Source organism: Octodon degus, unplaced genomic scaffold, assembly GCF_000260255.1.
Source record: "Octodon degus isolate 3935 unplaced genomic scaffold, OctDeg1.0 scaffold00047, whole genome shotgun sequence".
In the NCBI taxonomy this organism is placed as follows: Eukaryota; Metazoa; Chordata; class Mammalia; order Rodentia; family Octodontidae; genus Octodon; species Octodon degus.
Window position 1 is genome coordinate 14,481,020 of NW_004524623.1, and position 15,049 is coordinate 14,496,068.

General features: G+C 45.6%; 1 protein-coding gene across 1 annotated transcript; it reads right to left on the reverse strand.

Annotated features, from left to right (window-relative positions):
• Window positions 1-2: 2 nt before the first annotated feature.
• On the reverse strand, window positions 3-6,141 carry Yars2 (tyrosyl-tRNA synthetase 2; the record flags this gene model as incomplete). The annotated part of the gene is made up of 3 exons (XM_012514961.2): window positions 5,117-6,141; window positions 3,985-4,152; window positions 3-93 (listed from the first exon to the last, which is right to left on the reverse strand). Coding segments are annotated over exons 1-3 (1,041 nt in total), but the record flags the coding sequence as incomplete, so codon positions are not given.
• Window positions 6,142-15,049: the final 8,908 nt, after the last annotated feature.

Genomic DNA, 15,049 nt, shown 5'->3' on the forward strand with positions numbered 1-15,049 from the left:
TTCTGTGGACCCCGCTTTTCTGGTTCTTTGCTATGCAGCTGCATAATGTGGTCAATCTCTGCAACGGGCAGAAAAGTGAAGAGCTTCAGGTACCTAGGGGACAAGAAATAAAGGCTATTTTACATCAGACATTTAATTGTACCTCCAGCTTCCTCACCCTTTAAAGAATATCCTGCCTTCATTTTTAAACATGAAAACAAGATGCAGAAAGGTGCTTAAAATAACACATCCAGGGGCTTGCCCATTATCTCAGTTGTTTAAGTGCCTGCTTAAGCAAAGGTATTCAGTCTCAAGATAATTGTGGTTCGATCCCCAGAACCTCATGACTTCCCAGACCTGCCCTTAAGGCATCCTGAGCCAGCCAAAAAATAAAATAAAATAAAATAAAAACATATCCTTACAAAAACAGACTGGAAAGTACTTTTTTGCCCTTATTTGATGTGACTGTGAAAAAAAAAAACCAACACTACAAAGGCTCCATCCCATCTGTCACGCTCCCTACTGTCCCTCAAGATAACCACTCATCAAAATCCTTCAATCTGCAGTACTTTTGATTTACATGTATATACCCATGAATAAAATTCTATATGGATCTTCTTTCATAATCTTTTCTTTGGGGAAATGACACTGAAGCAAAGTACATGAAACATACAGCTTAATCATGGAACAAACATCTATATAGCCACCCGCTGGTTAAAAAATACAACACTGCCTGCCCCTACCCAACAAAGCCAAACCTGACATCTGCCCTTGGGCTCCCTTCAGTGTAACCACTACTGTGCCTCAAAGACAATCAGCCTTGCTTCCCTGCTTTTAACTGTTACAACACCTTAGTACGCCTCCTTAGCTGCATCTCTTAGTTTTGATTTTTTTTTTTTTTTTTTTTTTTTTTTTTTTTTGAGATAGGCTTTGTACTGCCCAGGCTGGCCTCCAACCCCTGGGCTCAAAGGCTTTCTTCCCGCCTGGGTCCTACAGTAGGTTTAACTTTCAGGCAGGCCACTGTGCCCAGCAAGTTTTACCGTAAGGGTACATACATGGAATCATAAAGTGTATATTTCTGCAAGGTACCACAACATATCAGTCCAACAGCTGCTAGACAATGTAAAGAAGCATGATGCTATTACTGTGTGTAGATGTCCCTGCAAAGCCTCACCTGGTCACAGGTGGGGCTTGTTCGAGGTGGCTGGATCTAAAGTGCTGCTAGGATGGATGCATGGCGCAATGTGAGGCTCAAGGGCACAAGGATGGGGGGTGGTGAGTGCTGCCCGCCGCGAGCAGTGTGGGTAAAATACAAGGGAGAAAAAGAGGCTTGGCACTGGTGCTTGCATCCTGCTGCCTGCTGTGGGCTGTTTCTGCTCTCTGGTGCCCCTCCTGCAAGGTCACCCTGCCCTGGAGCCAGCCCACGGGGAATGAAACCTCTGTAAACTGTGAGCTGAAATAAGCCTTTCCTCCTTTAACTTTGGGCATCAGGTACTTTGTCTCAGCAATGAGAAAAGTAATTAACTAAAACAATGTAAGATCAACTGGAATTGATAAAAAAATCAAGAAGACCTAGGGCCAGGGAGATAGCTCAGTAGAATAAGCATGTGCCTGGCAAGTGCGGGGTCCTGAGTTCAATACCCAGTACCACAATAAATAAAGAAAGAAAGAAAGAAAAGAAAAGAAAAATCAAGAGGACAGCACAAAGGCCATAAAAAACCTGTTTACGGAGGTACTAGCAGAAAACTTCCTAGGCATGGAAAAAGAATTTCACATACATGCAAGTGAAGCATGTAGTATTTCAGAAACCATGGTAAAAAAAACTATACGAATGCATTACTAGTCAAGATCCCAGAAATTCAACCTAAGAACAGAATAGTAAAAGCTGTTAAGAGGAAAGAAACAAATCACCTACAAAGGAAAGCGCATCAGAATCACAGGAGACTTCTCAATACAATCCCTTAAATGAAGATGAGCTTGGAGCAAAGTACTTCAACCCCTACAAGGAAGTGTGCCTGCCTGTACGGGCTGCTGGGGCCATCGGAGTGTTCAGGAGAGCTGTTCACGGTCCTGCAGCAGAGCGCGCCGTCCTGTGGCTGTGCATCGTGTATTTCTTTATTCCACTCTGCTGCGGGCATTTACATTATTTCTACTTTTGGACAATGACAGTGCTGCTATATTTTCTTTTTTGGCGGAACTGGGGATTGAACTCAGGCCGTTGCACTTGCCAGGCAAGCGCTTATTCTACTGAGTCATCTCCCCGGCCCCATTTTCATATATTTAAGAAGTCTAGGTGTGCGCACGCACTCATTTCTGTTGGGTATGTACCCAGGAAAAGGCCAGCTGGCGTCATGTACGCAGGTGCTGCCACACAGCTTTCCAAACAGATCGCCGAGGTCCCTCTCTCAGCACCTCGGAATGTTCTCACGGACGACTGGTACTGTACTGTGACGCTTCATGCTGTATACCAAGACTCACACTTAACCGCCATGGAAGGCATGGAGTACCTTACTGTGCCTTTACTTGGCTTTTTTTTTTTTTTTTTTTTTAATTCACAAAGGCTGAGCACGTTTTCTGTTTCGGACCTGTGGGTTAGGACCTGTGCAAAATGCCTGTTCATATTTCTTTCCTTTTTTCTACTGCGTTATCCTTTGCTCACTAGCTTTGAGAATTTTGTAGAGGGATTAAATTCAAGCCTTTCACAAAAACAGAAAATGAAACTTTCAAAAATGTGTAATTTTTTTTATACAGCAAAGCCCTAGGACTGTATCAAATGTGTTACCATAAATGTAAAGGAAAAGCGTTAATTACTGTAATTCTGTAGTAAGACATATCTTCCATTTTGTTCTTCAAAAATATTCTAGCACAGGCTGAGTGGGTAGGTTTGCGATAGATCATGTGCCTCATATGTGCAAGGTCCGAGGTTCAATTAAAACAATGTCACAGCAATCTTAGATCTTCTTGTCTCCACATAAATCTTTGAATAAGCTTGCTAAGTTCCCCCAAAGCCCCATTTATGTGCTGTTGGTACTGCACTGAGTTTTGTATCAAACTGAGTATGGCTCGGGATTATGAACATGGTGTAGCTCTCCATTTATGGAGGTCTTTGTGTTGGTCAAGAGCCTTTTCTGATGATTTGCAAGAGTTACATATTTAAAATTTTTGAAAGAATTATTCTTAGATTATTTTTATGATACAGTAGAATCAAATATCCTTTTAGTTTCCTTTGCTGCAGGTCTATTTCTTTTTGCCTTAAATTATACTCTTCTCAGAGTATAAGGCAATGTAAGGTAACAGGAGTCACTGTAAAAAGGATCCCTGCTAAGCATGGTGTTGCGTATCTGTAATCCTGGCACTTAGGGAAGCTGACGCAGGAGCACTGCAAGTTTAAGTCCTGCCTGGGGAATTCAGCAAGGCCCTGTGTCAAACTAAAAGATAAAAAGGAGCTTGTGTTATAAGCCTGTAATCCTAGCACTCTAAGACAGGCTGAGGCAGGAAGATCTCAAATTTGAGCCCGGTTTGAGCAACTTAGTGAGATTTTCAATCAAAATAAAAAGTACCGTAATCCTAAAGGTGTTGTACGCTACATTAAAGAAAAACATTAGAGTCAAATCTGTGAAAGGAGAGACAGAAAACAAAAGTAGTTTCAAATGAACAAAGACTAGAACAAGCATGTGATAAAATCCTAAATACTTGCTACAGATCAAAACTGAGCTCTAAGTTTTCTAGCTAACCACCATGGCAGTCTAACCTAACAGAAAGTTTAAGAACATGACACAATGCTCAAATAGACTCTAAATAAAAAATAATAAAACACCAAACTAGAACGGGCACGTAGAAACTGAACATAGAAAACTACCTTACGCTTAGGACATTAATGGCTCTCAGGCCACTTTTTTTTTGGTGGAACCAGGGATTGAACTCAGGTCCTTGCGCTTGCCAAGCAAGCACTTATTCTACTGAGCCATCTCCCCAGCCCTCTCAGCCCACTTCTTAAGGACTCACCTCTCCACAGCATCATCGTGCTGTCTGACAAAGAACTGATACAATTCAAAGGGAGATGTCTTTTCTCGGTCCAGCCACACAGCATTGCCAGCGGACTTCCCCAGCTTTGCTCCAGTTGTGCTTGTAATCAGAGGGACAGTGATTCCAAACACATCTTCTCCAGTTAGTCTACACAGGAAAAAGGATTTCATGACTGCTCTGAGCACCAAGCGTCAGGTTACACTACTTACCCTTCAAGATTTTGGTCTTGTTACTTAATTGTTTGACCTCCTACATATAGATTCTTTTTTTTTTTTGTTTGTTTTTTTGTTTTTGTTTTTGTTGCAGAGCCGGGGATTGAACTCAGGCCCTTGCACTTGCCAGGGAAGCATTTATTCAACTGAGCTATCTCCCGGGCCCTTCCTACATACAGATTCTTGTGTCCTTTTTTTTTTTTTTTCCTTGCAACACTCACCTATGTTCACACTCATCATCCTAAACTACCATGGCACAGAGTGGCTCCAGACAAGCCGGGGGAAGTGATTTTCAAAAAGTAGAGAAAAGAAAAGCGAGAGAAAAGCAAGTCAGGAAGAAACATTAAAGCAGCTGTTTTATTAATTCAATAAAAGAGTTGCTTTAAAGCGATTTTTAAAGTGAAATTTTATCCTGCGACATGGCTCCAGGATACAGTTCTTGCCGTGCATGCACAAGACTCTAGGTTGATCCTTAGCACCACCACCACCAAAAGTTTTGTTCTCCACAGCACGTGGGCTGGCCCTGTTCTACATCTCCAAGAACACGCCCATCAGATTTACGTTACTTGTTAAATATTCGAGGTTGTGAGATTTTCGAGATGCCAATCAAAGGCTAGAACTAGCTTCAAGGAGCATCAAGAGCTAAAGCAGAGGCGACTAAAGGTCGCCCAGTTACCGTCCACAAGCGCGGACGGTTTCTCGAGTTGGAAACAAAGAACTGGCGACCCAGGGGTCGCAGACAGAACCCCAATCTTGACGAGTGGTCTATGTCCCGCACAGCTCGTGTCATTAAGGTCATTCCAGATCCTTACCCCGGCTGGAACCAGCAGGCTATCTGCGCGTAAGTTACTTACTCCCTGGGCGCGCAGGGCTCGCAGGGAGGGCGGGCGCTCGCTTACTTGTGGATGAACTCGTATCCCGACACGATGTTCCCCAGCTGATCGGAGCCGCCCAGCTGGACCCGGCAGCCGTAGTGCCGGAACAGGTAGTAGAAGTCGTAGGCCTGCAGCACCTGGTAGCAGAACTCGGCCAGGCTCATGCCCTCGGCGCTGCGCAGGCGCGCCCGCACGCCCTGCCGGCTCAGCAGCGTGCCCATGCGGAAGTGGCCGCCCGCGTCCGCCAGGAAGTCCACGAGCCGCTGCTGCTGGTACCAGGCCGCGTTGTCCAGCACCGTGAAGCTGCCCCACGCCCGCCCGTCGGCGAACAGCTGCCGGTGGTTGGCGGCCAGCGCCTGCAGCCCGCGGCGCAGGGCGCTCGCGTTCGCCCGCACCTGCTCGGCCGCCAGCGCCTCGCGCTCCTTGGTGCGGCCGCTCGGGTCCCCCAGGCGCGCCGTGGCGCCGCCCACGAGCGCGATCACGTTGTGGCCCGCTCGCTGGAAGTGGAACAGGCCCTGCAGCGCCAGCAGGTGCCCCACGTGCAGCGAGTCGCCCGTGGGGTCGAAGCCGCAGTAAACGGTCTGGGGAGAGCGGCCCGCCGACCTCGGGTCGAAGAGCTCCGGGAGCTCAGTCTTCGTCCCCGTCTCCGGGAAGAACTCCTTGAAAAGCCCCCGAGCCTTCTGAGTCGCCAGCAGCCCCTGAGCGCCTGAGTGCGTCCGACGCAGACCCCGCGGCGAGAGTGCTGACAGTCCCGGGGCACCAGGCCACCGGCCCGCCGAAAGCCACCGCAACGCGGGCGCCGCCATGTTGGCGCGCGGGGAATGCTGGGCTTTTGAGGGCCCCGCCCCTCGGGCCGGATTTCTGCGGGCCTGTGTTGGCTGCGACGTCTTTCTGCGCACGCGCAAGCAGGGCGGGAGGCGGTTACCTAGTTACCGAGCTGGCGGCGTCAGGCTGACCCGTAGTTCGGGTTCCACATTCTTCTAAGTGCTTAAAGTTACCTAAAGCTTAATTTCTTCTTTTATTTTATTTTATTTCTTTAAATTTTATTAAGAAACAAATAGCAGTGAGACAGTTTCAGAACGGATTAGTAGGACAGTTTCAACAATTAATACATTGCATATTGTCTTCGTAGTGGTTATTCATAGTTTCATTTTTATTTTAGAATTTATTTTTATCAGTACGTGTTTGCAGTATATAATGATTACATTTCTCATGGAACGTTGATCCATGCATATAACACATCTTAATTCTTTTTACTTCTCCCTTGGCCCCATGTGCATTGCTAGGTCTTCGTTTCTAATGTAGATCTATTTATGGTAGATCCCGCCTCGAAAGCTATTTGTTCATCTGAGATTTTTTGAATTTTGGTGCTCTGCCTAAACGCCGCTCCCAGGGCTTAGGAACCCTGGGGGAGCCGGGGCGCAGCTGCTGCCCGCCTCTCGGCTCCGCTCGGCCGCGCGGGGGCGGGCTCGAACCTCTGCCTGCCGCGGGCAGCGGCCTGCTCAAGCCGGTTGGAGCGCAGCGGCGCGGCCAGCGCCTGCCACCTGCCGCGGTCGCCAGGGATGGGTGGTGGACAGCGGGCTGCAGGTGGAGGGTCCAGTTCCGAAATTCTGCTTGGGAGCGCGATCCTGGGGCTGTCGTCAGTATCGGCTGATGGGGACGCCTCCCTGGGCCCGGGCTGGCGGCGAGTGCCGGCGGGCTGTTGGGGTGCTGCAGAGGACCCCCGCAGCGGAGCGCGGAAGCCGGCGCTGGGCAGAGACGCGGGGCTGCGGACAGTGTGCAGCAGAGAGCTCGGGCGCGGGGTTGAGGCTGCTCTCTCTGCAGAGTAGCGGAAGCGGGGTAGGGGCCCAGGCCGTGACACCTCCCGCCCACGGCCGTGAAACGTGGGGCCAGGCTGGCTGAGCGCACCCGAGCGAATGGTGGCGGCCAGCAGCCTCGCCGGTGCTAGAGCCGGGGTCTGGACCCCCACTCCAACACAGTCCCCACGATGGCTTTTCGTTTCTTAGTATCAAGTCGTTTACATACAGACAATATTGATTTTACAATTAGTTGATTTGCACGTGTGATTGTCAGTGAACCGAGTTTCTCATTGCTAAAAGTAATTTATGCCGATTTTTAGGTGCGCATCCAGCAGGTTCTGCAACATAATCTCAGATAACTGAAGCAAGTGACCAGAGTGTGTTTTTTCGGTTATAACTTAAAATTCTCAGCTATGACCTGTTGATCCACAGCCGTGTGAAGGAAGATTTCATGTGCCCACGAGGAACTTTTTGGGGGCACCTTGTGTAGATTAGGTTGCGTACCTAACATACAGGAAGATCTGAACATCATTTTAGAGGACTTTTGTTCTTCAGGTTTTTGATCAGTGTGACACATACCTATCTATAGCTCTTAAAGGTGGGTTAGTATTACACCGGAAAGTATGACTGCCTACTGTGGTTTAATTGCTTTGTTCCTTGAAGAAATTCCTCATGGTATGTATCTCTGCCAGTACTACTTGATGGCCTGTGCTTAATGGAAAACTTTTGTGGATGATGAGAAAAAAAAATTGACCTGTGATTATAATTTATTGTCTTTAAAAAATAGATTTGTGCTCCCCTTATCCCACCCCAGGGCTCCCACACTGAGCTGCATCCCCAGCTCTTCTTATTTTGAGATGGGCTCTCAACTACATTGCTGAGGTGGGGCTCAAACTTTCAACCTTCCTGCCTCAGCCTCCCAGAGTGCCGGGTTAGGGGTCGTGCCACCACACCTGGCTTTCTTTGTCTCTTCCTAAGCTGTGTTGTGTTTCATGAGTGGGTCACAAAGTCTGGCAGAGAGAGCAGAGCCAAGAGCTGCAAGAGACCTGACAGTAGCTTAGCGGCAGCAGCAGTTTTGTCCAAATGTCTGCACACTGATTATTTTGGTATTCATGGCCAGAAGTATATGGTACCTGTTCTCATGTCTTGTGTTTGCTTTTAGAAGAAGTGAACAATCCTAAAATAGCTAAAAGAGATGAGGTTGAATTTTTCCAAAACAAAGATGTATAAGCAGGCTGTGGAGGTAGCTCAGTGGCATAAGCACTTGTTTGGTAAGTGCAAGGTCCAGAGTTTGATCTCCAGTACTGTATGCTGGGCCGGCCCTGAAATGTGGCACATGCCTACAATCCCAGCGCTGGGGAGGCTGAGACAGGAGCATCATTGCGAGTCCCAGCTGCATAGTGAGATCTTGTATGAAAAGGATAATAATGGGTGTGATAAGCATTTAAGGTGATGGATCATTGCACATTATATACATCTCTCACAATATCACACTGCGATACATCAATAGGTAAAATATGTGGATTAAAAATGAAAAAATACTAAAGAATTTTTATTCAAAAAAAGACAAAAAGGTAGCTAAGTTTTTTCTTGCTGTTTTTATTGGGTTCCAAAGTAATTCAGAAAATATGGTTTAACTCAACCATAACTTGAGATTTACTGGCCTTGAGTTAGAGGCATCTTTTCTGCAGTTATTCTTTCCTGCAATGAAATGCATATAGATATCCTCTCTGAAAGGATCCCTGTTGTGTGTGCTTTAGTTTTCAACATGTAAATAATGAGCATGTGACAGCGTTTAAAAGGCACCTAGGTGAAGAGCAGTAACCAGCGTTCCAACTGGGTCCCCTAGTTTGTGCCAACAGTTTAAGGTGGGACAGCTCCAGTTCATTTTGTTTTGTTTCCTTTTTTCCAGTTTATTTTCAAGTATTTTTCTACCTACCACACAGCATGACTCAGATTATAACAGACATTGTGCTTGGGCTAAAATACAAGCTGTCCGAAACTCATGGCAAAGTGACAGCAGAAAGGGTCCGAGCAGTTCTGATCCTTGTGTAACCACAATGTCTCGTTCCTGTCTGTGTTGGAAGCCACAGTGCAGTCTGTTCAGGAGCAGAAACCATGACAGAGGGTGCAGGTGGGAGCAAGGCCTAGAACTTGTTCATTATTGCAGGGACTTAACTGTGACTTGCTCCTCGCTGAAGTATTTTCAAGACATTTTTATTTTCTGCTACTTGAGAAAAGGAAAATTAATTGCTAAAGGTTGGTGTCAAGTCTTTGTTGACCTTGTAGAGTAATGAATAAAGCAGTCTGCCCGGTAAATCTGTCCTCTCACACCCTTGCTGTTGTCATTCTTTTTAATTTCTAAAGCCTAAAACCCTTGGACAGAATAAAGATTGATGAATTAAGCTTAGAGAAGCAGAAAAGAAAGAAAAAGCATGCCGGACTTTTTTTTTTTTTTTTTTTTTTTTTTTTTCAGAGTCTCGGGCTGACCTGGATACTCTGTGTATCCTAGACTGGCCTTGAATCCGCTGTGATCCTCTTGCCTCAGTCACCTGGAGGTAGGGATTACAGGTATGCACCACCACACTCACTAGCATTCTCCACTCTATTGGGGCCCCAGGCTCACCAGGGCATCAGAACCCTGGCTGCCGGCCCTGATGTCTGGCATTCCCTGGCCTCCAAGAGGTGACCATGTGACTGGTCATGCCTGGGGCACCCACCTTCCCAAAGTGTCCTTCATCTGCTCCACTTGGGGCAGCACCAGGTGGAGGGCTTAGAGTGTGACCAGCTCTCCCCCTGTGAACAGGACAAAGAATGACACAAAGGGCAGCGTGAAGTGGGAGAAGCTGTTTGGTGTGGTTTAGTAGAGCAACAAAAATTGCTGTCGCTGGAGAGGGGGCAAGAAGTACACCAAGGATGTATCTGAATCTAGAAGCCTAAATCCAGCTTTTGGAAGCATTAAGGGCAGATGGAGGGCGGAGGGTATGTGGAAATGCAGGGGTGTACTGCTTGCTGGGCTTCTTGTTGGCCACAGATTTTATTATTCCTTTGTCTTTTACTCTCGGTTCCCTTGTCTCAGTTACTCTTCTCTCGTTGCTGGGACAAAATACCCAACAACCAAAACTAAGGAAGGAAAGGTGTATTTAGCTCATAGTGGAGGTTTCAGTCCATACTCGGCTGGCTCCAAGGCAGAGCAGCACATGGCAGAGGGCAGCAGTTCATGGAGGCAGAAAACAGCAAAGAGCAAAGGGAGGAGCAGCAGCTGTGGTGGCTAGCAGGCCTCTTTCCCCTCCTTACATTTGTTTGCAGATTATCTGCCCCAGGGCTGGAGTAGCATTCACACCCATAATCCCAGCATTGGATCATGAATTAATCACAAACTCTAGAAGCCTCCCTAGTGACTGCATGAGGCTTTGGGGGGACAACTAGACACAAACCATAACAGGGTCCCACTGGAATATGGCAGGGTTGGTCTGCAAGGAAAGTGAGGGTGATCAGGAGGGACCTGAAGACCCTGAATGAATGGCAACATAGCGGGGGCAGGAGCCTGATCACATTGGAGAGCAATTTCCTGCCCCTGGAGTGGTTTAAGGATGCAGACAGTTCCTCGTTCACATATTCATTTAAAAAGCATTTATTTAAGATATCTGAAGGGTTAGGCACTGTTTTCATTTTCTGGGATACATCCGCAGACTGAAGATCCCTGCCTTGGCTGATGAAGTGCTCTGTGCAACCCTGAACCTGCAAGGACACCTGCGCTTCAGTCACTTGGCCTCCTGGGAGGGAGGTGGAAGGGGGCCAAACGTAAGAAGAGGAGGAGGAAGAAGAGGAAGAGGAGGAGGAGAGGCAGAGTTCTTTCTCCTTCAGTCCCTGGAGCAGACAGGGAGAGACCTCAAGGTCCTCGGTGGTGGGGACTGTGCATGTGAGGATGGGGCTGGCGTGGGGAATGTTGGACCGGCCTCATTGAGGGCAGGAGTCCCCTGCAGAGGATGGTGGTTGGTGTGTAGAGTTAAAGGGGCTCCAGGGCACAGAGCACCCATCTTTCTTTCAATCTGTCTTTTTGTCTCCCTTCACCACTGCTGCACTAGAGATTGCCCCTCAGGCCACCCCGTGCCCCCCGCAGCCTTCCCTACGCTCTCAGCAAGTGGCCCAAGGAGACCCGGTGGGAATTCTACTTCTGTTTCGCAGTTTTTTGTGCTTGGGGTCAGGCTCCATGAGCAAGCGACTGGCAGCAAGCTGCTGTCTCTTTGCTTCCAGGATGAGAAAAGCAGGCTTCCAGAGAGATGGGGGTTGGAGAGCCCTGAGGGATGCATTTGGGAAAGCTTGGTTCAAAAGGCTAACGTTTTGAGTCAGGAGTTTTGGAATTTTCCTTTTACATTAATTATGGGGTCATTCTGGTATAGTGTTTAAGCCAATCAATCAACTCAGCATTGACCTTTCCTGGAGGCTGAGTGAAATTATATCTCTAGTGGAGAAGTAAAACAGTAAAGCAGTAAACCCATCAATCCATACTTCTTTTTTACACAATTTTGTAGAGCATTTCTATTTTGATTCTCTCTCTCTCTCTCTCTCTCTCTCTCTCTCTCTCTCTCTCTCTCTCCAATGTAAGCTTTATGCACTTTTGTTCTGAAAGGTCATTTATCTAATGGGAAGCGACTCTGTAAACATCTAACAATTCCGACTAGTGTCCTTATACCACCAGGATGGAAGCGGCACCTTGCATTTACTTGCCTCAAGCAGAAAAGCCAAACATTACTTCTTACATTCTCACAACAACAGCCAAATGTAGCTCCTACTTGTGGTCCAAAGACTACCGGACTAGGCATCGTGGGCAGTGGCAGCAGCTTCAGCTTGGCTTTGACTGGCTGCACACCCGGAGTGAAGTCACTGAGCATGCTGGACTTCGGTGTCCTTGCTTTACAACGTGGACAGGATTAGGTTAACTCTAAAATCTCATCTAGCTCTAGAATTATGGGATGCTTGTTTGCAGTTGCGTCAGCAAAGGTGCACGGATTGTTTAACTTTACCTTCGTTATTTGAGCCCTTGCAAAGCAAGGAAGTGAGAGGCCTACTCACAGAGCCCCTTGACTGGAATCCGCTTAAGTAGTAGAAGCAAGTTTAAGACAATCCCCAGGTGGCAGTAATTAGGATCAAACATTTTTCTGAAAAGTTTTTAAAAATGATTAGTTCAGAAATGACAATGAAATGCTCATTTTGGGCTTAATCAGATGAAAGGACCGGGGAGATGGAAAGCTCAGTGGAATAAGTGCTCCCATGGCAAAAAAAAAAAAAAAAAAAAAAAAAAAAGCCAAAAGAAAATATAAAAAAAAAAATCAAAGCTAATAAAAGCAGCTTTGTTTTCCAACATAAAATGTTTCTAGTGCCAGAAAAAAAAAAAAAAAAAAAAAAAGAGAATGGCAGATGAAAGACTGTCACTAGGATGTATGTAGATTATTATTTTAAGTAGCAAAGTATTGGAAAAACTTAAATATCCCAAGCTAAAGAATTGATCAAATAAATTATAGTATAGCCCTATTAGTGTATTTTGTGGCCACTAAAATTATGAATATACAAAGTTGGAAGCATCATGATACCAGATCTGCAGACAGTCTACAGGGCTATCGTAACCAAGGTAGGATGGCACTGTTTTGAAAACGAATTTACAGGGGCCAGAGATACAGCTCAGTGGCACAGCACCTGCCTGGCAAGCACAAGGTCATGAGTTCAATTCCTGGTACAAAAGAAAAAGGGAAGAAGGAAGGAAAGAAAGAAGGAATGAACAAACCAATCTACAGACCAATGGAACAGGGTAGAGATTCCAGAAATAAATCCAGGCACTTACAGCCAACTGATAGTCAATGAAAACACTAAAAACATACAATGGAGAAAGGACAGCTTCTTCCATAAATGGTGTTGGGGAAGCTGGGTACCCATATGTAGAAGAATGAAATTGATCCCCATCTTGCACCCTGTACTCACAAAGACTTGCATATAAGACTTCAAAGTATAAATATACTAGAAGAAAATACAGGAGGAGAAAAAAACAAAAAGAAAATACAGGGGAAGTGTTTCCTATCATCAGCATAGACAGTTTCTTTCTGTCTGTCTGTCTGTCTGTCTGTCTGTCTGTCTGTCTGTCTGTCTTTCTTTTGATAAAACCTAAAAGCAGAAAAAATAAAGGAAAAAATAGATCAATGGGGGGTTGAGGATGCAGCTCAATGGTACAGCACTTGCCTGGCGGGCATGAGGCCCTGGATTCCTTCCCTAGCATGGAGTAGGAGAGACAAGCGAACTAAAGTAAGCACAATAACAGAAGATCAAATAATCCAATTTAAAAATGAGCAAATTATCTGAACATACATTTCTCTGGAAAAAAAAAAGATAAATGACAGGAATATAAAGAATGCCCAATGTTACTATCCATCAGGGAAACACAGACCAAAACCTTAATGAAACATCATTGTGACTTGTGTCTAGATGTCCCCCAAAGCCTCATGTGGTCATAAGTCGGGCTTTTCAGAGGTGACTGGATCTGGGGTGTGATGCTGGGATTAAGGGTGGGCGATTACTAAATCAGCCCCCTGATTGGTTTTGCACCTGCCCAAATCCAAGCACCTTAGATGGAATACAAAAGGGGCAGAAAAAAGCTGTTAAGGTCCCTTTTGCTTGTTGCTACCTTCTGCCCACCATGGACTGTGCCCCGTCTATCATGTCGCGTTGTCATGGAGCCAGTCTACAGACTGAAACCTCTACAAACTGTGAGCTAGACAAATGTTTCCTCCTTTGGAAAGGTTAGTAAGTGACACTTTGGGTGTTATGTATTTTGTCTCAGTAATGAGAAAAGTAACTAAGACAAGTGTCATTATTCCAGCCAAAGTGGATATATGCCAAAAAGTGAAGAATAGCAAATGCTGATGAGAGTTCAGGAAAGAAAGGGATCTCCCACACTGCTGATGGAAATGTAAATTAGTGTGGTCAATGTGGAAAGTAGTACAAATACCAAAAACCAAATTTACTAAAAATAAATCTACCTTATAATCCAGCTACCCCACTTCTGGAAATGAAATCAGCACATTAAAAGGATACCTTTACTTCCAAGCTTCTTGCCACACTATTCATAATAGCTAAGATATGAAATCAACTACATGTCCACTGACAGATGAACAGATTAAGAAAATGTGGCACATATACACAGTGAAATTTTTTTTTTTTTTTTTTTTTTTTTTTTTTGCTGAACTAGGGGATTGAACTCAGGCCCTTGTGCTTGCCAGGGAAGCGCTTATTCCACTGAGCCATCTCCCTGGCCCAGTGAAATATTACTGTGCCATAAAAATGAAATCCTGTTGTTTGCAACATGACAGATAAAACTAAAGGACATTATGTTAAGTGAAATAAGCCAGACACAGATACCTCACATGCTCATTCATGTGTGGAAGCTAAAATCGTTGGTCTTAAAGCCAGTAGCATAGTGGCTTCTAGAGGCCATGCAGGGTGGAGCAGAGGGAATCACAGCATAGTAGAAAAGAGGAATTAGTTATAGTGTTCTATAGCACAGGGTGACTGTAGTTAATGATGATTGACTGGGGCTGGTGAGATGGCTCAGTGGTCTGAAGCACCTACTTGGAACAAGCTTGGCAAACACAGGGACCATGGTTCAATCCCCCAGCACCACATGCCAGCCGGCCCCGCCCCCTGGTGGGCTGAGCTGGGCACACACACACACACACACACATAAATAAAATTTTTTAAAAAAGAGAAGCTTATAAAAAATGATGATTGACTATATATTTGAGAAGAAAAAAGAGTTTGAAAGCTCAAAACTGAAGAAAATGATAAGATAGAAATGATAACTCTGATATTATACATTATATACATGTATAGTAATATCAGAATAGACCTTATGGGTATGTAAATTTATTATGTTAATTAGTGTGGTAGATGAAAGCCAGTGGTTCACCCATTTTTATACAGTGCTATTTCCTAGCTGCATCTACCAATGAGATCAGTTCACCAGGCTCTGTCTCTTCATCTCATGAAAATTTCTGTTCTCTGGCTGGATCCACTCCAGCTTTCCCATGAACTGAAATTTGGAGCCTCTTACCCTTCTCTCAGTTCTCAAAACCCTGCTTCTTCATGTTTAAAAACAGTTATTTCTTAT